Source organism: Artibeus jamaicensis, unplaced genomic scaffold, assembly GCF_021234435.1.
Source record: "Artibeus jamaicensis isolate MK-2021 breed Jamaican fruit bat unplaced genomic scaffold, CSHL_Jam_final contig_548, whole genome shotgun sequence".
Classification (NCBI taxonomy): Eukaryota; Metazoa; Chordata; class Mammalia; order Chiroptera; family Phyllostomidae; genus Artibeus; species Artibeus jamaicensis.
Genome location: NW_026521883.1, coordinates 19,527,817 through 19,547,569, shown reverse-complemented (window position 1 = coordinate 19,547,569; position 19,753 = coordinate 19,527,817). Strand labels below are relative to the sequence as shown.

At 47.6% G+C, this 19,753-nt stretch overlaps 2 protein-coding genes and 1 long non-coding RNA gene across 5 annotated transcripts in view; 1 reads left to right on the top strand and 2 right to left on the bottom strand.

Moving 5' to 3' along the window:
- GNB5 (G protein subunit beta 5) overlaps positions 1–11,892 on the bottom strand; it is a 39,797-nt gene extending 27,905 nt beyond the window's left edge. The window contains exons 1-3 of one of the 3 annotated variants that reach the window (XM_037143047.2): positions 11,819–11,892; positions 6,889–7,031; positions 2,910–3,021 (exon numbers count right to left, since the gene is read on the bottom strand). In XM_037143047.2, coding sequence (XP_036998942.1) covers positions 2,910–3,021; positions 6,889–7,014 — 238 coding nt within the window. In that variant the 5' untranslated portion in view covers positions 7,015–7,031; positions 11,819–11,892. Of the gene's footprint in view, positions 1–2,909; positions 3,157–6,888; positions 7,032–11,818 lie in introns of those variants that run through there. The other 2 variants (XM_037143049.2, XM_037143048.2) reach the window with 2 other exon arrangements.
- Positions 11,893–12,211: 319 nt separating this feature from the next.
- On the top strand, positions 12,212–19,362 carry LOC119047602 (uncharacterized). The gene is made up of 3 exons (XR_005082171.2): positions 12,212–12,310; positions 15,959–16,045; positions 19,286–19,362. It is a non-coding gene; the product is annotated as an uncharacterized LOC119047602 (long non-coding RNA).
- The window catches only part of MYO5C (myosin VC), an 87,793-nt gene continuing 81,185 nt past the window's right edge, over positions 13,146–19,753 (bottom strand). The window contains exons 38-41 of the mRNA XM_037143050.2: positions 19,262–19,544; positions 16,544–16,718; positions 15,993–16,073; positions 13,146–14,805 (exon numbers count right to left, since the gene is read on the bottom strand). Coding sequence (XP_036998945.2) covers positions 14,653–14,805; positions 15,993–16,073; positions 16,544–16,718; positions 19,262–19,544 — 692 coding nt within the window. The 3' untranslated portion in view covers positions 13,146–14,652. The remainder of the gene's footprint in view (positions 14,806–15,992; positions 16,074–16,543; positions 16,719–19,261; positions 19,545–19,753) is intronic.

Sequence of the window (19,753 nt, the reverse complement as noted above, 5' to 3'; positions counted from 1 at the left end):
GAGGGAGGGAGAAAGAAAGGAAGGGAAACATCGATGTGCAAGAGATATATTGATCTATTGCCTCTTGAACACCCTGAACTGGGGACCTGGCCTGCAACCCAGGCATGTGCCCTGACTGGGAATTGAACCAGTGACCTTTCAGCACTCAATCCACTGAGCCACACCAGCCACGGCTCTTGTCGACTTTTTAAGGCCAAGCATTAGGGCCAGTCAGAGCTGGCAGCAGCCTAACCAGCCGTCCTGGTGAGCCCAGTGCTGAAGGGTTTCCAGAGACTTAAAACTTTGCATTTTACAACTGAGATTCCCAGGCCAGCTGAGATGACTTGGTCACTTTAAGTTTATGGCCTAAAGAGGTTTCCCCTGCTAGGGTGAGGGTCATGGGGCCATCTACATAACTGCTATATACAAATGTACAAGAAAGGGCTGAGAGACTGAAGAGAGAGAGCCCAGCGACCCTTCGTCACGGCGAGCTCCCTGGGGACCTCCGTGGGCAGAGGAGAAAGAGCAGTTCTGATTGCCAACAAGATCCCAGCGGGGCTGGGATGGAGTGAGGGGCCAGCATGCTAAGAGGGTCACTCTGTGAACCCTGAAGACATCAGGTAGGAGCAGGGCTTAGGGTAAAAAAGAAGGCTCAGGCCATGTGCTAAAGTCCTTCAGAAACGAGGGAGCCTGGCTGGGAGTCAGAAGACAGCAGCGTGGGAGGGGAGAAGAGGGTGGGCAGTGGAATGGCAGGAGCCTCGGAGGAGCCAGGCTTTTATACAGGAGAGACGTGGTCTGGCAGCTGTGAGGGCATAAAGGGAAACGTGACCATGACCTCTGGTCTTACAGTTCTGACATATAGACAGGTGAGGATAGATCCCTCCACAGCGCCAAATTTGGTCCAGACCTCTGAGGGCACTGCATCCTTGGCAGGGGAGGGGTTCCCTGTTGTACAGTTGCATCCTGACTTGCCAATCTCTCTGCCTTAAGGCAGCTTACACACTCACAGAAAAGGCCGGCAGTCACAGTGGGCAGCCTGCACTGGTGGGTGAGAGTTTCTGGAGAGCCCCTCTGCACAGAGCACTGAGGTTCTACAGAAACGCTGAAGTGAGACTGGGCTGCAGCTCTGCCTCCCTGCACTGGAGTCCTGACCCCACCACCTTTTAGCTGGGGTCTTTCCACAAGTCCTTTCTCCTGTGCCTCAGTTTCCTCATCTGTAAAATGGAGAAATCAGACCTACCTCAGCTAGTACCATGCTCACAGCACAGTCATTATCATCTGCAGAGTGCGGGAATTTGCAAGGGAAATGGGCAAGACTCTGTCCCACGCCTCCCAATATCCATGCCTCACTTCTCCCCATAATAGAAACTCAGCTGTTTGAGGTTGGAAATGTGCCCAGTTCAGTTCTCCCTTTCCCAGCCTCCCTTGCAGTGATTATGTGACCTGGCCAGTGAAGTGCAACCAAAAATCTGTTGGGAAGAAGGAAAATTTGAGGAAAAACTTTTGCTTTCCTGGTGAAAAGGAGAAACAGAGGCTTGTAACCACACTCCCCTCTCCTCCTGTCCAGGATCCAGGGGTGATGTTTGGAGCTGCGGCAGTGATACTGCGGTCGTGGGGCAAGGCCAGTGCTTGCACGGTGGTGAGAAAGACAGGAGTGTGGATCCCTGGTGGCACACTGGGCAGCTGAACCAAAGCAGGCAATGGCCTACCCTTATCCTTGTTATCGAAGAAAACTCACTCCCATCTTGCTTAATTACTCTATGAGGGACTTATAGTTCATTGTAGCCGAATATGTTTCTAAATGATACAGGGGATTAGTGGGACTCCTGTTGAAAGGAGGCCCCTACAAATGCACAGCACACTCTAGATTCAGGTCACCTGCTTCTAACAAGCAATTTTCAAAGAAAGGAATCAGGTGTTAAAGGATGTAGCACAAACCCAGCCTTAAAGGAGTGGAATTTAAAGGAGATGTTAGCAAACAGGAATAGCAGAAAGCACAATGTATTGTAATAGCAGGAGCACAATTTTTGCCCCGCAAAAAGGAGCTGTCACTCCCAGAGCTGAAAAGTAAGCTGATAAAGTCACTTCCCCAAGCTTGGCACTGAGCCCAAAGTCTGCTGAGGAGGAACCATACGACACAGTACAGGGAAGCTGGTCCTGCTGAGAGTCATTTCACCTAGTTATTTAATTGCCCACTCAAAAAAAAAACAACAAACCCACAGAGCCCGTTCTAAATTATGGTGTGGTCAATAACGTTAAGATTGCTATTCTCTTTTGTGCCAACCATACGGCATCCGTTAAAAGAGCTCAAATTAGCTAAATGGTTGGATTTGGTAAACTCCTCTACTTCTTCCCTTCCCCCATCCTGCTCTCCACCCACAAGAGACGGGGTAGATTGGAGAAACCAGCTTTTAAATCAAAGTCTGGTTCCGTGTAAGAGCAAAACTGAGAAAAGGCACAACAATGATGGAGGCGGCCAAATACTTAAAAAACCAAAACAGGAGTTGACCCTAGGCCGCGCCCCCACAAGCTCGCCGGGCTAGCTACCACTGACAACAACCTCTACCCCGCTCTGCCTGGGAAGGGCAGGAATGTGATTAGTTTGCATCTTCGTGGCAGGTGACGATGGTAAATGGTCCCACCATCTTTCGCCTGGAGCCCAGCGGTCAGGACGACCAGCAGTCGCCTCCGCCCAGAGGCGGGCGGGGGCTCTCCGCAAGGAGCCGGGAACCTCCAAGAGCCTCCCAGCTCCAGCCGCACATCCGCGTACTCGTGGGCTCGCGGCCACTCCCCGCGCCCCACCTGGCGCCGGGACGCCTGGGGCCCGCATCCTGCCCCAGGGCCAGGCCGTCCGCACCCTCCTCCCGGGAACGGGTGTCTTTCCACGGCCCGCCTCCCAGCGCGCAGTCCCCGCCTGGGCCCGCACTCACGCTCCACGTCGTGCAGCTTGGCCCGCTCCTCCTCCAGTTTGCCCTTGAGGTTTTCGGCCTCGCTTTTCAGCGATGCCAGCGTCTCGTTCTCGTGCAGCCCGTCCGTGGCCATCTTCGTGCGGGGAAGCGGCAGGGAGGGAAGCGGAGTACCGGGATGCGGGTGAGCTGCCGGAGGAGGCTCCAGGCGCCGGGGGCGCAGCTCCCAGCCGCCGTCTCCGAGCGCGCGGCCCCGCCCCCCGGCGCTGACGCGGACAGCGGCGAGCTGGGCTGCGGCTCCGACCCCCTCCCCGCCGGCCTCTCCCGCGGGCACAGCGCCCCCTCCGCGTCCGTGACCCACGCCTGCGGCGCGCGCCCGGACGCTGAGACCTAGAACCCGGCCCCTTTTAATTCTGCTGCGTTTTCCGCCAGTGGGAAGCAGGGAGTGTAGGTCTCATTTTACCGACGAGAAAATCGAGACTTGGCACGTACTAAGGGCCAGGTTGGGATTCCAAGTCAGGACGGCTCCTGGGAGTCTGGTGAACTCCCAGTGACACTGCCCTCCCTTCTGCTCCCGCATCCCTCTTTCCCCGCACGGACATCCCTTCACTGGGACTTGAGGGTTCTACTGGCAGAAACCCGAGAGGACAGGGCAACAGGGTCCGGCTCACATCACTGATACGCGGCCAATTCCAAGTTGCTCTGTTGCTTCCCCGACCGCGAACCGGAAACTTGCCTCGTTTATTGACTTAAATATACAAAAAAAAAAAAAAAAAAAAAAAGCGAGTTCTGGCTTGCGAGAAGCTCTGGGGTCTTAGCACGCCCGCTCCTGGTTTTGCTTTTCCTTTCTTCACTCGAGAATTAAGTCCGGGGGCAGGTTGGAGACATAGTACACGGGGGCCCAGACACAGGGCTTTTGAGCCGGTGCCCAGTGATAGACCAGGCACTTCTGAGGCAGCTTCCTCCACTTTAGAATGAAGAGTCGCTACAGTTCTCTCAAGGACACAAGCATCCCTCTTTCCAGTCCCCTACAGGGCCAGGCACTGTTCCAAGTGCCTTTGCATTAATAACTCACAACAGTCACCCTGATTGGGTGCTATCATCACTCCCATTTCACAAACGAGACAACTGAGGCACAGACGGGTTAAAGGATTTGCTCGGTTCACACTTCCAAGAGGCAAAGGCAAGATCTGGACCCAGTCAGTCTGGCTCCATTCAGTTACAAGCTTCAGGACTCCGGTGTGGAGGACCCAACCCACAGCTTCTTCCTCTTTCCCTCCCCATGAGCTTGCATGTGTGTGTTTGTGTAAAGACTGGAAAGGCAGATCAAAGTTACAAATTCTAAAGTGAAACATTGCCAAGGGGAATCTGGGTTCTAACCCCACCTTCTTTGTACCCCCTCCTTTCCTGAGGAGTGCGGCCTTGACTTGCTATCCTGAGCCCTTGCCAAGAAAAACTGGAACTAATCCATACTAATATTATTATTCATATTAATATATTAGGTTCTCACTTAATGTTGGTTTATAAATGGATGTAGAAAACAGCATATAAATACATAAAACATGTATTTAAATAAATCAAGTATATAAAATACACAAATGTTTTAGATACATTAAACTATTTATGGATGTTTCAGTGTTGGCAGAGCAAAAGGTTAAGAGCATAGACTCTGTCTAGATTAGACTCCCTGAGGGGCAAAGCCTGGCCATGCTGTGTGGCCTTGGGTGATTTACCTCACTTCTCTGTGTCTCGGGCTCTTCATCTATAAGTGGGGATGACGCCTTCCTCAGGGTCCTCCTCAGGAGTGACTATGTAGCACATTCGGAGCAATGTTTGGCACACAGCATGGGCTTGTTATTATTAAGGCTGCCTGATACATGAGCAATTCATGTGAAGTAGTGTAAATGAGGGGACACTTCTCACAAGGGTCATCTCAGCAGGTCTGGGCAAAGCAGCGTCCGCTCATCACCTCCTCAGGCCCACACCTCCAGGACCATATTGGGATATATGAGGTTGCCAGCCTGTGAAGACCTGGGGTGAGGGGTGCTTCATGCTCATGTGCGCCCTCCTCTGGAAGTTCTGTGTGTAAAAGAAATCCCAAACACCCGCAGATCTGGAAAGTCTAGCATTTAGAGATCAGGCCATGCAACTTTTTAATAGCCAGAAAAGTGCTGTCTTGTACTTTGGTGCTCAGTCTGTTTTTCAGTGAGGAGTGTGGAGATCTGCTGGGTTTCAGCAGTGGGGGAGACACAGGGTTGCCCCTAGACATGAGAAGGGCCCACTAGAGGTTGATGTCTACACAATCCCAAACACCTGGATGAAAGGTCCATCATTTGGATGTCCCCTCAGCCAAAGGTGCCTGTCTGAATATTTGGGAACCCCCAAGGGCTTGTCCCCTGAAGAATATTTCCAGGCAGGGCCCCTGACCTGGGAAGAATCTCTGATGCTACAGGTCTGGGATCCTGGGCTCCTTCTGTCCACAGAGGAAGTTGTTTTAAAAACAGAAGAGCTAGATTAACAAACAGCAATGCTCCAGTGTGGTAGGGCAGCCACCAGAAAGCAGGCATATTTTAAGAAATGCATGCCTCGCTTTGACCATTTGCAGAGCCGAGGTTAGAAGACAGGGTGCTGCAGGTGGAAGCCCCTCACACTGAGCCTGACCTCTGACCTCAGGATTACTAAACTGTACCAAAGTCTGTGTGCTACCCTGGGCTGTTTACTTGCCATTCACTCTATGGGGATATATATATTTTTAATTGTTGTCAGGGATTACAGCAGAACCAGGAGGATGAATACTGCCTTCTCATTAGTTAGGCACAATGTAAAAGTCATCTTTCCTCTTTTTGATGTAGGGTTTTAAAAAATGTGCTAATAATTGAGGATTTCACCCTGGCTGGTGCAGCTCAGTGGATTGAGTGCCAGCCTGTGAACCATAAGGTCACAGGTTCGATTCCTAGTCAGGGCCCATGCCTGGGCTGCAGGCCAGGTTCCCAGTTGGGGGAGTGCAACTGATTGACGTATCTCTTACACATTGATATTTCCCTCTCTTTCTTCTACCTTTCCTTTCTCTTTAAAAGTAAATAAATAAAATCTAAAATAATAATAATAATAATAATAATAATAATAATAATAATAATAATAGATTTTCTGTTAGGCTTTGGAAAAGAGTGCTTTACCACTTTTGACCAGGTGGGGGCCCGGCTCAGCCACAGTACTGAACAGAGCTTTGCAAATCCTCTGAGATATGACCAATTCCTAGGGCTTCAGCTATGCTGTGGACATTTTTTTGCTGCAAGATCTGGATATAGATCTTCCATAACTAAAGATCTGGATATAAAACCCGGGCATAGCCACCTCTAGTGAGGACTGATTTGTGTACTTGAGAAATGCCAGGATTTGTGTTCAGCTCCTAGCCCTTGCTGAACACTTAGGTTAAAGGAACACTTTTCCTTGGGCTTAATCTTACTCATTACCGAGGCCCTGTGTGGTTCAGTCTTCGACAGGACTGTTCCTAGTGGCAGCTGGCACAGGGCCTTTGCAAAGATGCCCCCAGGCTGTTTATTTGCCAGTGTCCCTTTTAGCTTGGTCGCTTGCCAAGCAGACTCATAGAAGACAAAGAAAAAAGCATTAGCTCTAAAAAAATAATACTAGCTATAACATTCATTGGGCATTGTCTGTGTTTGGTACTGTTTAAACACTTAATCAAGCAAACTCAGTTGATTCTCATGAAGCCCTGTGAGATAAGTTGTATTGTTCCTTTTTTTACGGATGGTGCATAACTACCAAAGAACAGAGCTAGGACTTGAACCCAGGGAGTCAGAGACCAGAGTCCACACCTTAAGCCCCTAACCCCCCATGCTATACTGCCTTACCCAGCCTGGCTGTACTGAAAATGTTTGTGTGTGTGCACTAATTCTAGGGCAACTTCTCTGTCACAGGACCTTCATGTTAGACATTGCTTTAAGATCAGTAACTACTTAAATTTTTGAAAAGTTACACTCACAATTTCTGCACATGCTGAACAGTAGCTGAGCTGTTGAGATTTCTTGAACACTGGTCTCAGAGCCCTTTGTTTGAAACATTTGTCGCAGGAGCCAAATACATTAACTAGAAAGGTCTGATCACACATCTTTAACCCTAGATGACCTGAAAGAGAGACAGAGAGAAAAGGCATGTAAGTGTGTGAGAAGGCCGACAGGAGAAGCTTTCTTAAAGCTCATCTTCCTTTTATCATGGTAGTTGTTCAGACCTCTGCATGCGGGATAAAGTACCCACGGTTAATCTGTAACCTCTGATTCATTACAACAGGCTGGGTCAACACCAACTCATGTATTTCATCAGCAAGACATTTATTTAAAGCATCAGACAATAGGTTTTCTGAATTTGTTTAACTGGTTATTTTGGCAGCTTGCAGACATGAACATAATTGATTTTTGTGGTGCAATATTTCCTTAAAATTGATTTTAGAGAGACAGAAAGGGAGGAAGAGAGAGAGACAGAGAGGTCTGTCATTCCACTTGTTTGTGCATTCATTGGTTGATTCCTGTGTGTGCTCTGACAGGGGACGGAAGGGGCGACCTTGGCAAATGCGGATGACGCTCTAACCAACTGAGCTGCCTGGCCAGGGCCTGCAGCATAATGTTAATTCAGCGGGGCTTCAAAATGGAAGGCATGGCTGTAATGAATAGTATAATTTGAAAGTTAAAAAGAAAAAACTGCTCCCTTCAGGGTGAACTTTTGGAGTAAAAACATGGCAGAGCCTAACCCCAACCAATGCCAGGAGGCTGAGCACATGTGGGGTTGGGTCCCTGCCAGGAATGCAGTCTCCCACTTACTCACTAACCATGTGACAGCCACAGACCCAGGATCCCTGCCTGTGTACCCAGAAATCTACAGGCCCAGGCCACTGAAGGAAGGGCCGAAGCAGAACCACCTAGTGACTAAAGGTGCTGGCTCTGGCTGAGTGGATCCTGGCCCACCTACTTAGGCAAGTTACTTACTCTCTGAATCTTTGTTTGCTGATCTCTGAAATGAGGGTCTTACAATCCACCTCATAGGGTTATCAGGGGAATTCTAAATAACAGTGCAGGAAGCACTTAGCTCAAGGCCAGAATATAGTGAGCGCTCCAGAGATGTCACGCTGCCCAGTGAGTGGCTGTAATAGCAGCAGCAGCAGCAGCAGCAGCAGCAGCAGCAGCAGGAAGGGGGGATGGGGAGGCTACAAATGTGGACCAAGCAGAGAAGAGCCTATGGCTACAGTTTAGGCAAGAAACAATGAAGGCCTGAACTAAACCAATGCTGTGGGATGGACGTGGACCACACTTAGGAAGGAGAAGGAGCTGGACTTGGCAAGGTGTGGGGATGAGGAAAGGGAGATGTCTACGTGTCTCCTAGGTTTCTGTTTGGGAGGCGGAGGGGTCGTGGTGCCATTGTCAGAGATGGAGGGTCAGGAGGTTACAGTGGGAGGGGCAGCCATCTATCGTAGCTGTGTCAACTAAACCAGTGTTCTAAAGAGTGGGCTATGTCGGGGCTCAAAGAAATGATGCCCTGAATCTGCAGATATCTTGAGGCACTGGACTATATACTTTAACAGAGCCAGATTTGCAAGGGATGCGTTTGTGGGGCAGATAGCAGTGGGGACACCTCTGAGGAGAATGTCACTGTGGGGCTGGAGAGAGAAAGTGACAGCTGGCATAGTTCTTGGGGTCTCTAAGTAACAAAGGAGTAGAGGACAGTTCCTTGAGGATGAGAGATAAAAAGGGAAGCAGCTATGGACCACCACAGAGTACTTGGCCCTGACCTCCCATAGCCACCCTGAGAAGGAGGCAGGACCTCTGTGTTTGCACAGCCGAGGAAAGGCTGAGGGAGGAAATGAGTTCAATGTCAGCGGTGGAGCCTGAATCTGTAGGTAGTGGGCCTCCACGGCCTTCACCATCAAGCTCATGCTGCCAATCTACTCTGGTTTGTCTCTAGTGAGCTAAAGAATGAGAACAGCCTGCCCACCAGAGCCTGGCCTGTGGTGGGGGCCTGGTAATGTCGCCCCCGACTGCCCACACCTGCCCAGGGAGCCAGTCACAAGGTCATTCCGGGGACTCCAAGTAACAGCACTAGGAGAGTAAGCCATGGGTTTTTCAGCAAGGGAGCAACGTCATTTGAGTGGATTATCCCAGCATTTGTGCTTCCACAAATAGCTCAGAGACAGAAGGCACAGCAGGGATATCAGCCAGGTCCAGGGATGGATCCTGTTCTGGGGAAGGGGAACGAGGTCTGCACAGCAGCAGCTGCAGGAATGAGAGTCGAGGGGAACCCAGTGGAGAAGGCGTGGAAGGACAGCTGGGAGCTTCGGAAGGGAACTAGAAAGCACAATCAATGCCCCAGATCTGGGTGGAGACAGTGTTCTCCTTCCCACACTGATTTTCTTTTAAATTATAAGAGTTGCCTCTGTTCATTATAAATAATTGGAAACAAGAACATAAAGAAGGAAAATTAATCACTTACATGCTCTATGTTAACAAATAATTGACTTCTGTTAGCATTCTGTTTTCTTCTAATATCTTAATAAACATATGTGTATACATTTTTAAAAATTAGAATTGTATGCCATATGTAGGTTTTGACATTATTTTTGTTTTTTTCTTCACATGTGACTGCATATTCTTGGAAAACACCATATTTTAATGGAGACCACAAGCTTTGAGTCATATTAGTTAAATCATATCACACAACTAGCATTTTAGATCTGGTTGGTTAAACACGGGCAAAGCTATAAACCAAATTTGAAAGATTCTAGTATTTTAAACTGATAAGTGTTATGCATGGTTATTATAGAAAGTTTGGAAAAATCGAAAAGGTGTAAGGAAAAAAATATCACTGATAATCCCACTGCCCAGAGAGTCGCCTTGTCACATCTTGGTGAATGCAAGAATAGATTTTTAGGACAATTTGTTCATGTAAACTGTTTACATCTTTATATCCGAATGTTTTTTATTTAGTATATATATCACGAGCTAGATTTAATATAAGATTTTAATAGATTTAGTATAATCTATTGTGCTCATTGTCAATCATCTTTTTTATGATGAGGGAACTTTCCAGAGCTAGAGTAAATGCTTCAGTGAGCATTCAGACAAGAAAAAGATAAAAACGCCCCATTTTAACAAGTTTTGATGCGAAGTTGCTCTGTAGAAAGAGTTCACAGTCCTGCTCAAAACTTCCCCTAACCCTCCCTTCGACACTCACAACATTTCTTGGAAATGTTTCACTTCAATATATAGTTTAAAAATTACCCCAAAGCCCACATTTTAAAAAAAAGTTAATGCCAAAATTATGAAGTCAAAAGTGAAAGCCCCCATCACTGTCCCGCATTCACTCCCCTTTAGATTGGTGTGGATTCTTCCAGACTTTTCTGACGCCTTAGAGATGGGCTGTTGGCTACTTGTTTTTCACCTGAGTTGTTCTGTTAGTACTTTAGATCTGTCTGTTTTTCTTGTAATAGCTTGAGAATTATTCTATACTATGGACTATCATAATTCATTAAACCTATCTCTGATTGTTAGATATATAGTGTATCTCCAGTTTTTACTTTCAAAACAGTGCTTCATCAACCAAATTAAAAATGGGCACAAGAACCCTTGTACTTTGCTGGTGGGAGTGTAAAACGGTGCGGCTGCTGTGCAAAACTGGCGGTCACTCAGAGCGTCAAACAGGGGCGTTACCCTGTGGACCAGTAAGTCCACTCCCAGGTACATACCCAAGATAACTGAAAGCATGCCTTTGCATAAAAACTTGTATGTGCATGTTTGTAGCAGCATTTAAGCTAAAACGTGGAAACAGTTCAAATGTCTGTCAGCTGATGGATGGCTAAACAAAATGTTGTTATCTATACAGTAGAATGTGATTTGGCAGTAAAGAAGAATAAAGTTCTGATATGTGCTACAACAAGGATGACCCCTGAAAACATGAAGTTAAATAAGCCAGACATAAAATGTCACAAATTATGGTTCCCTTTATATGAGTGTCCACGATAGGCAAATCTGCAGACACAGTAGGCAGGTTAGAGGTTGCTGGGGAGGTGGGCTGTGGGGTGAGGAGTGACTGCTTCATGGGTATGAGGTGTCTATTTTGGGGTGATGGAGCTGCTCTGGAATTAGATGCTGAGTTGTTAGGTGCATTATATCTCAATAAAAATTATTACTTAAATGTGCGAAAGACTTGAACAAACACTTTACAAATGCAGATTTCCATATGGTCAATAAATATATTGTAAAAAGCTCAACATCATTAGTCATCAAAGAAAAGTGAATTCGGATCACACTGAAGTATCACTACTCACCCACTCGTATTCCTGAAATGAAAAATACTAACACTCTGAAGGGTGGGCGAGGATGTGGAAAACTGGACCTCCTTCCTTGCTGTCAGGAGTATAAGCTGGCACACACACAAAAAAGAGTAAGAATGCCATACGCTTTGTTCATAATGGCTCCAAACTGGAAAACCCCAATGTTCAATAGTAGACAAGACAAATCATTTATGGCGCATTCACACAGTAAAAAGGACTAGACTACTGGTGCCTGTGACAGCGTGGATGCATCTCAGACTCATCACGACTCGTGTTCAGTCCTGAAGGCCTCTCAGTGCCGCATGCTGCTCTCTGAGGCTCACGGGGACGTGTTGAGTGTTACCTGGATCCATTTCTAAAACTAATCAATGGCTTTATAGACAATGAACTTTTCCCCTGATGCCAATACTGAACATATTTTAAAAACAAAACATCGTACTACTACAAAAAAAATGCATGCGAATCTTAGAAAACTTAGGACATTTGGATGTTCCCACCACACAGAAAGACCACTGTTAACAACCTGCTATGTGCATATCTGAACACTTTTCTGAGCTCTTGAGAAACAGTCTAATTTATGTTAACATATACATACCTTCTGGGGAGCAAACACTTGGAACTGATCAGCAGAAAGGTGAGAAGAAATTAGAGCTACCAGCTCGGAGGTGCAGAAGGGACTCAGCACAACTAATCTCCTTATTGGGGCTTTATGCCCAGCTCAGCTGCTCCATCTCTGCCCCCCCACCCCCTGCCCTGCCCCCACGGCCCTGTGTTCACTGCTGGGACACCCACTGCCCTTTGCGTCAGGGGCTCACCCCTTGAACCCTTTGCCCAGCCGCACTGCCAGGTGCCGTCAGAACCCTGTTGACTAGTTTTTCAGGCTTTGTTCTCTGCCCTCTGAGGAGGTGGAGTTCACAGGTGTGACCCCATGAATCCACAACTTGCTCCACTGAGTAACCCTGACATTCCCCTCTGACTAGATGGTATCCGGTACCTCCTGCCTCCTCAGTCCTCCTCCCACCAGCACCTCGTTAATTTTGGCCACCCTTCCCTGCTTCAGCCTTGAAGAACTGATCAAGCCTGTGGGGTGAGTGCTCCCCTTTCCTCCTTTTTCATGCATTTTCAGCCTCTGCAGTTCCCCTTGTCTTGCCCCAAACCAGATCTACTCCTTCCCAAGGCTGACCCATGTCCAATCCTGCCACCTGCACTGGACTTTGCTCCTGCACTTCTCTCCCACCTCGCCAGCATCCAGATGAAGGGATGGTAAGATGTGGCCCTGCTCTCCAGGACTGCACAGGCTGGCAGAGGAGCTGGGCAAGCTACTGGCTTACAGCCGAGGCTAAGTGCTGTTACACAGGCATGACCCCAAGTTATGGGAGCGGAAGAGGAAGGGGGATGGACTCCACGTGGCCCAAGGAAGGTCTGGAAGGGGCACAGAGGCAGCCATGGTGCAGAGCAGAAACCCAGGCAACTCTCCCCAAGAAGCCCCTCATTCCGGCACAGCTTAGGGAGCCCCACTGAGATGCAGCCCAAGGCAGGACTTAGGGTACATTGACTTCCTCTGTGGAGATTCTTACATAGCTTTTATGAGGTATTATGACTCTATAAAGATTCCAGCATCTTGTATGACCATTAAAGAAAGTCATTAAAACTTGTGTACTTGAGCCCTGGCTTGTGTGGCTCAGTGCACTGAGTGCCTGCCTGAGAACCAAAGGGTCACCGGTTCAGTTCCCAGTCAGGGCACATGCCTGGGTTTTGGGCCAGGTCCCCAGTAGGGGGTGTGTGAGAGGCAATCACACACTGATGTTTCTCTCCCGCTCTTTCTCCCTTCCTTTCCCTAAAAATAAGTAAATAAAATCTAAGGAAAACAAATGAACTTGTATACTTAAGAAAAATATAACTTAACAATGAAAAGAACCTGACCCGATTCATACTGGAATTTATTTCATTGATTGCAATATTACAAAGTTCTACTTTCATTTCTTCATATACAGTGTATCTAAATGAAGTAAATTAAATTACTGATAATGCGAAGACATCACTGCACATTAGCAGGGTGATGTTGCTTTACACTCATGTGTTATTCCCACTTCTGAGAGGGGTGTCTGTGTTCCAGTCACACCTGTCGCCCGTGACTCTGTCAGAAACAGAGGGGCTGGTTGGGACCCTCGGGGGGCTGCAGAGGGCACAGGGGCCACGGGCTGGGTGGGCTCCTCGCCTGGGGTTTTATGGTCCGACAGGAAGGAGAAGGTGTGGGCGGACCAGGAACAGTCAGTTCCCACGAGACGTGGGAAGCACAGACTTCTCAAAAGGAAGAAAGGGACGGAATTCTTCAGTTATTCATATAAGGAAATTTTAGAAAATATTTGAATGCTGGTAAGATAGGGAAAATCATGAAGTGGTTTTCTAAGTTAAATCTGTATTTTACATTGTCTTTTAAAACTTAGTTTTAAAAAATTATTGTATAAAGATATTAAACAATGAAAATGATGGCAAATATGTTGGCAGATGAAATTTAAAGGTTCTTTTGGAGGAGATGGTAAGTAGTGTGGCAAATTAAGTTTTAATGGCATGTTGGTTTTAAATAGATATATATGTAAAATACTTCATGTGATTCATTTCAGATTGAGTATTCTTTTAAAAATTAGCCCTGGCTCGTGTAGGTCAGTGGATTGAGCATGGGCCTGTGAACCAAAGGGTCGTCAGTTCAATTCCCAGTCAGGGCACATGCCTGGGTTGTAGGCCAGGTCCCCAGTAGGGGGTGCATGAGAGGCAACCACACATTGATATTTCTCTCCTTCTTTCTCTCTTTCCCTTCTCCTCTCTAAAAAGAAATAAAATCTTTTAAAAAAATTAGAGGGGACTGAAATAATAAATATTTTTTATGCAGGTACATTTTTAGTAAAGAGTCAGTGAACCACACCCGACCCCTCCCCCAACCCCCAACAGGTACGGGGTGAGGGACTTTTGGCAGGACTCTGTGGCCAGATGGGATTACTGTCTGGAAGATTCAGCCCTGAACTCCACTGTGGTGTCATAAATGTACCCCGGCTTCACATAAACCTCAGCAAATTTGGGAGACGCTGTGTCCCTGGATCTAATGCCCCTCTGAGTGGAGCCCTGTCACAAGAGAGATCTTGACCAAGAGACAGCTGGAAGGAAACATGAGCCTTCCAGAATTCTAGTATATGCCGGCTGAGATTCCCAAGCTGGACAAGGCCACAGCTGGTGTGTGTTAATTTTTACAAAATGTACCAGTGGCAATGCCATCACTGACAGTGAGAGAAATGTGACCCATTTGGGAGAATTCTTATTCTCTTTCTTAAATCATAGTCGAGCATTATCCAGTTCCAATGAATAAAGCACATTCCTCATATATTTGACCTTCATTTAGCTTTTGAGGAAAAAGTGCATTTACTCTTTTTCCCGCTATACTCTATGGAGAAAGCCTAGCTTGAAACTGCTGGGGATCTCGATCATTTCCAGAGCGTGGGGGGAGGGCGTGAAAGGAAACATGACTTGAAAGAGGTATCTGGTATCCAGCATCAGCTGTGACGAGTCCTCTCGGCTGCTGAGGAGGGCCTGAAATGAGAACCAGAGGGAAGTGAACGAGGATGGGTGCGCATCCCGCTTTGTTGCCGCCGGGGAGTCAGGAGTGAGGAAAACACACAACTCTCTCTAGTGAAACACTCCTGTCAAAACCACGTGACACTGACTACACAGAAGCGCTTTTTACTGGGGCAGCTCCTAGGCGGACGGTCTGCCCGGACCCCCAGATCAGCTCTCAGGAACACCCCTTGCTCTGTTTCTCTCCGGAAGCCAACTTCCTGCAGGATGGACTGACTACATGATCAGTTTTCTCCTCTTATCTATCCTCATGGCATAATTCTAAGCCCAACAATGAGCAGATCTCAAGTATTAAATTTTTATCACACTCATCTTTCTTTCTATTCAGTGTTTTGTAAACTTTTTTGGTTTTAGGACCTCTTTACACTCTTAAACATTACTAAGGACTCTAAGAGCCTTTGTGTATATGGGTCTAACTATTGATATTCACCATATTAGTAATTAATAATAACTTGAAGTGTTCTTATGCATTAAAATAAGAACAAACCTAACACACGTTCATATATTTTTATTGAAAAATAACTACATTTTGAAAACTAAAACCGTTAGTGAGAAGTGAAGTGGTATTGTCTTATATCTTTTTAATTTCTGACTTAAAATGATGGGTGGGATCTTGGATCTCTTTCTGCATTCAACATATTGCAATACATAATTGTAGTTGAAGTGTAAGAAAAAAAGTTGGCCTCCTACAGATATGTAATTGGAAAAAGGAAGACTTTGCAGACCTCCCAAAAAGGGTCTCGAGGACCCCCAGGGATTCTTGAATCAAACTCTGAGAACTGTTGCCCTAATTCACTGGGTAAGAAACTTTTGAGACTAAAATAAGGAAGATGGGTAGGCGGGTCTCTGCTCCCGTCGGCCCCTGCTCACCTGCATAGTGAGCACTCAGAGACCGACAAGAAACGAGCCCTGCTGAAGGAAGGAAAGGTATGAGTCACACCTGGCGTTTGCTTTCCCTTCCCACAGGACTAACGTGGCTTCTGGAAATGGGGGGATCTGACAGAGAAAATTCCTGCTGCTCTCTCTGGGTGCCTTTTGGGTGCATATTTACTGAATGTACTTTAATCCCAGCTTTCTGTAATGTTAATTAAATATCATTTTCTCGTAGTAACAATTAAAAGGCACATTCTTAAGGATCTCACCTGTACTTTGCGAACAAAGGACGGAGCCACTCTTTTCTCGAAGTCATCTATAGGTGTGTATGAATTAAGGATCTTTATGATCTGCAAAGCACACGGAAGGTGGTGTTAGGCCGTGAAAAAAAGACAGCTCTGTCCCTGAAGCAAGGTTCCGGTGGCGTGGGAACAGCTGGGAACCACAGGTAGCTTTTTTATGCTGTAACTGGGTTCTAGGAACCATGCGTTCTTTCTTTCCAAGAAAAGAAAACGCACAGAAGGGAGCAAAGACAAATCACATAATCGGGTGCCAGTAACACAGTTCCACTGCCAGCCTCCACCCCCTCCCCATGTCTGTAAGTTCAGTGACAAGGGAATGTGTCACCCACACTTCTGTGTATTTAAGGCATGGAGTTGGTGTTTAATAAATGCTTATGAGATAAGAGGGTGGGCTACGGGAGACACTGTGAAGCACGCAGAGACTCAGGGGCACCCCATGGCTGGCTGGGCCAGGAAAGGCGACACCAGTGGGAAGACCTGTCGGGGAAGGTCGGGCGGACATCAGCAAGCCGGATTACCTGCACGGCCGACAGTGAGGCACAGCGCTCATAGATCTCCTTGGCATCGCTGTCTGTGGTCTTCTTGACCTGAAGTAACCAGGCTGCCTGAGAGAGAGGCTCCAAAGTTTCCTTGGCCAAGCTGTTCTGCAAATTCTTATCTTTAAGCCATTCTTCTAAGTAACTGATGTTGCACCTGGGGTAAAAGCCAGAGGAGCAGAGGACCGTGGGCAATCCACTTAGAACTTGCTAGGGGAGGGTGCTGAGTCCCCTGGTGTGTCGTGAGAGGGTGCCTGAGTTCACTGAGGGGAGCAGGACCACGGTCCAGCAGGTTCTTTGTTTGTAACATGAGGGGTGGACCATGATTCATGGTTCTATGGATCCTAAGGCTTTCCTACAATCCACTGGGGCTTTTTTATTTTCCTTTTTGAAATAGGGCTGAAACCTACCTCAGAGGGTAGGTTTCTCTTCATTTCTTATAGATTTATGAACTAAGACCCATGGGTTTTAGTCCTACCAGTCCACTGTGTGTGCTTCGAAAGTTACGCAACCTCTCTGATACACGGAAGTGTGAGAACGCTCATACATTGCTAGTGGAAAGGTAAAATGGTGCAGCTGCTGAGGAAAACAGCCTGGCAGTTCCTCAAAATGTTCATGTAAACCTACCATGTGACCCTGCAATTCAGTGCCTGGGTATGTACTCATGAGGACTGAAAACATGTCCACACAATAATTGTCCACAAATGTTCATAGCATTTAATTTAGCCAAAAAGGGAAAACAAGACTAAGTTCCATATATTATTTTTATAACTCATGACTAGGAACAAAAAAGAATTAGGCACTAGGAAAATCTTTCTGTCTTCCCAGGAACTGGTCTGCCGCACCACACCTGGTGAGACCAGAGAGCTGATGATGTTTTGTTTTTTGTTCTGGCAGCCTGAAAGCCCAGAGCTCGTTTTCAAGCTACTCTGTTCACTGCTTAAATTTTTTTCTTCTTTTTGGTTTTGATTTCCTACTTGTGTTCATGTTTTATTACTGTGCTGCTTGTGTTTTCATTGTGAAGCCACCACAAATCCTGGTGGGACTTGCGCACGGCAGGAGCTTAATAAATATCTGAATGAATGGCCGCCTCCACAATGCACATGCTGTTCAGAGCAACTCCCTGTAAGGGCATCACTTCTCAGATGGCCGCTTGCAGCTGGTGAAAGGAAGAAGCACAGCGCACTTGGGGGAACAGAGGCTGCATGTCACGAAAGCAGCTGTTTGCCACAGTGGTCCCCAACCTTTGTGGCACCAGGGCCTGGTTTGGTGGAAGACAGAGGGGCAGGGAAGGAAGCGGAGCTCAAGTGAGCTCGGCTGGCCAGCTGTGGATGGGGTGGGAAGACAGGAGGTGGAGCTTAGACCAGCAGAGGGAGCTGCACTCCTGGCCTGGTTTTTAACAGGTTGTGGCTCCGGGTTTAGAGGATCTAGACCTGTGTGTCCTGCTCATGTCCCTTGTCACTCATGTCCCATGTTCACACATCTTAGAGGACCTACTGATGGAATGAGAGTTGTTTAGCAACGGCTCTGGTGGCACATTTAGGTTTATGGCTTTACTTGAAATAGGGCTGAAACTGACCTCAGTGGGTAGGTTTCTCTTCATTTCTCAGGGAAGAGATAAAGGTCCTCAAAGCCCAGTCCTTCTGACGACCCCTCACAGCTGAAAACCATAACCTGGTGTCATGGGAATTCACCAGTCTGATTTGTGGGGATGTCCAACTCTGAGTTTCACTGATGTGAAAAGATGTATGGAGGCTTCATGCTTATTTTTTGGCTTTAATACAGTTCCTTTGTCCCTCAGCCTGACATCATAGTCACCTTCTTCTCACCCCAGCTTCTCATATCACATATAGGTATCACATCCCTGTATATATTATAAAAATCTCACATATCTACCCCATATTATGTGTTTTCTAATCACTTGACAGCATTAATTCAAACAGTAGCTCAGGGTCTGTTTCCTCAATTTAGAGATAAAGAGGAGCTGACACACCTCAAAACTGTGGATTACCTTTCTTCAGGATGAATTTGAAGTGCCTTAGCCTGGCGTTCCAGACCCTCCCAGTCTGAATCCACTGCTCTGCCTGCTCCCAAGACAAACCTCTGCTTCCTCTACACAGAGCTGTCTGCTGCTGCCAGGGGGGCCCTCACTCAGTCCCACCGCCGTGCCGTGCCTTTGCTCACCTGGCGCCCCCACCGGGGATGGGCTTCTCCCTTGTTAACATCACTCCGTACACAGCTTTTCAGCTTTTTTACCTTTTCTGTTCATCACAATCTCTCTTTTCTGAAGCACTTTTCGTACCACTGGCTCCTGACTTAATTAACGTTGCCCTGAATTGTTAGCTATTTTGAGCTTCTCAAGGGTAGAGATCAAATTGCCCTTGCTTTGGGTTCCTGCTCTCTACCAGGCAGTGCTACTCACAGAGGTGGTGGTCAGTAAATACTGGCTGAGTGTATGATAACCATGGAGAGGGGGACTTACATACAGTTACTAGTCAAGTAGCGTGGCCTAGAGGTGCGGGAGGAGGGGATCAGAGGCCGACATCTCCAAGGTTCTAGGAATCACCTTGTATACACACCCCTGCCCCCTGTACCCCAGCACTGCAGCTCTCATGGAAGCGGGGCGGGAGCGTGGCCTCAGACATCAGGAGCATTCTCTCCCGCCAGCCTCTCTGGAGCAAGCCGGCTCGTGGGCTTTACCTGATCTGCATCCCTTTTCTGCAGGAGCACATGTCCTTGCGCAGGAAGAGGCTGTTCAGGGTGACCGCCCCGATCAAGAAGAAGAGCTGCTTCACGGCCTGCCTCACGAGCTCGGGGTCCAGGCCGTTCTGGCACATGGTGCTATAGAAGTAGCTCAGCTGCTGCAGGACGGAGGCCATCGTGTAGGCATCTGTGTCGTCTATGCTGGACGACCGCTTCCGGAAGCCCGTGGGCTTCAGGCCGGAGATGCCCTGCAGGCTCTCATACTCCAGCATGCCTGGCACTGCGGGGGAGAGGAAGCTTTTTTTGCACGCACAGTGGGGATGACCAGAGGTCCCCTCTCATGGCTCTTATGTGTCTGTTTCAGGAGGTGACATTTTTCTACCAGAGTTAGTAGTGGACGGAGTGGTAACAGAGAAAGCAAGAGAACCAGGGACTGGGGAGCACCAGGCTGTGGCAGGGGCGGGTCGACCTGGAGCTCCTCTGCTTTCA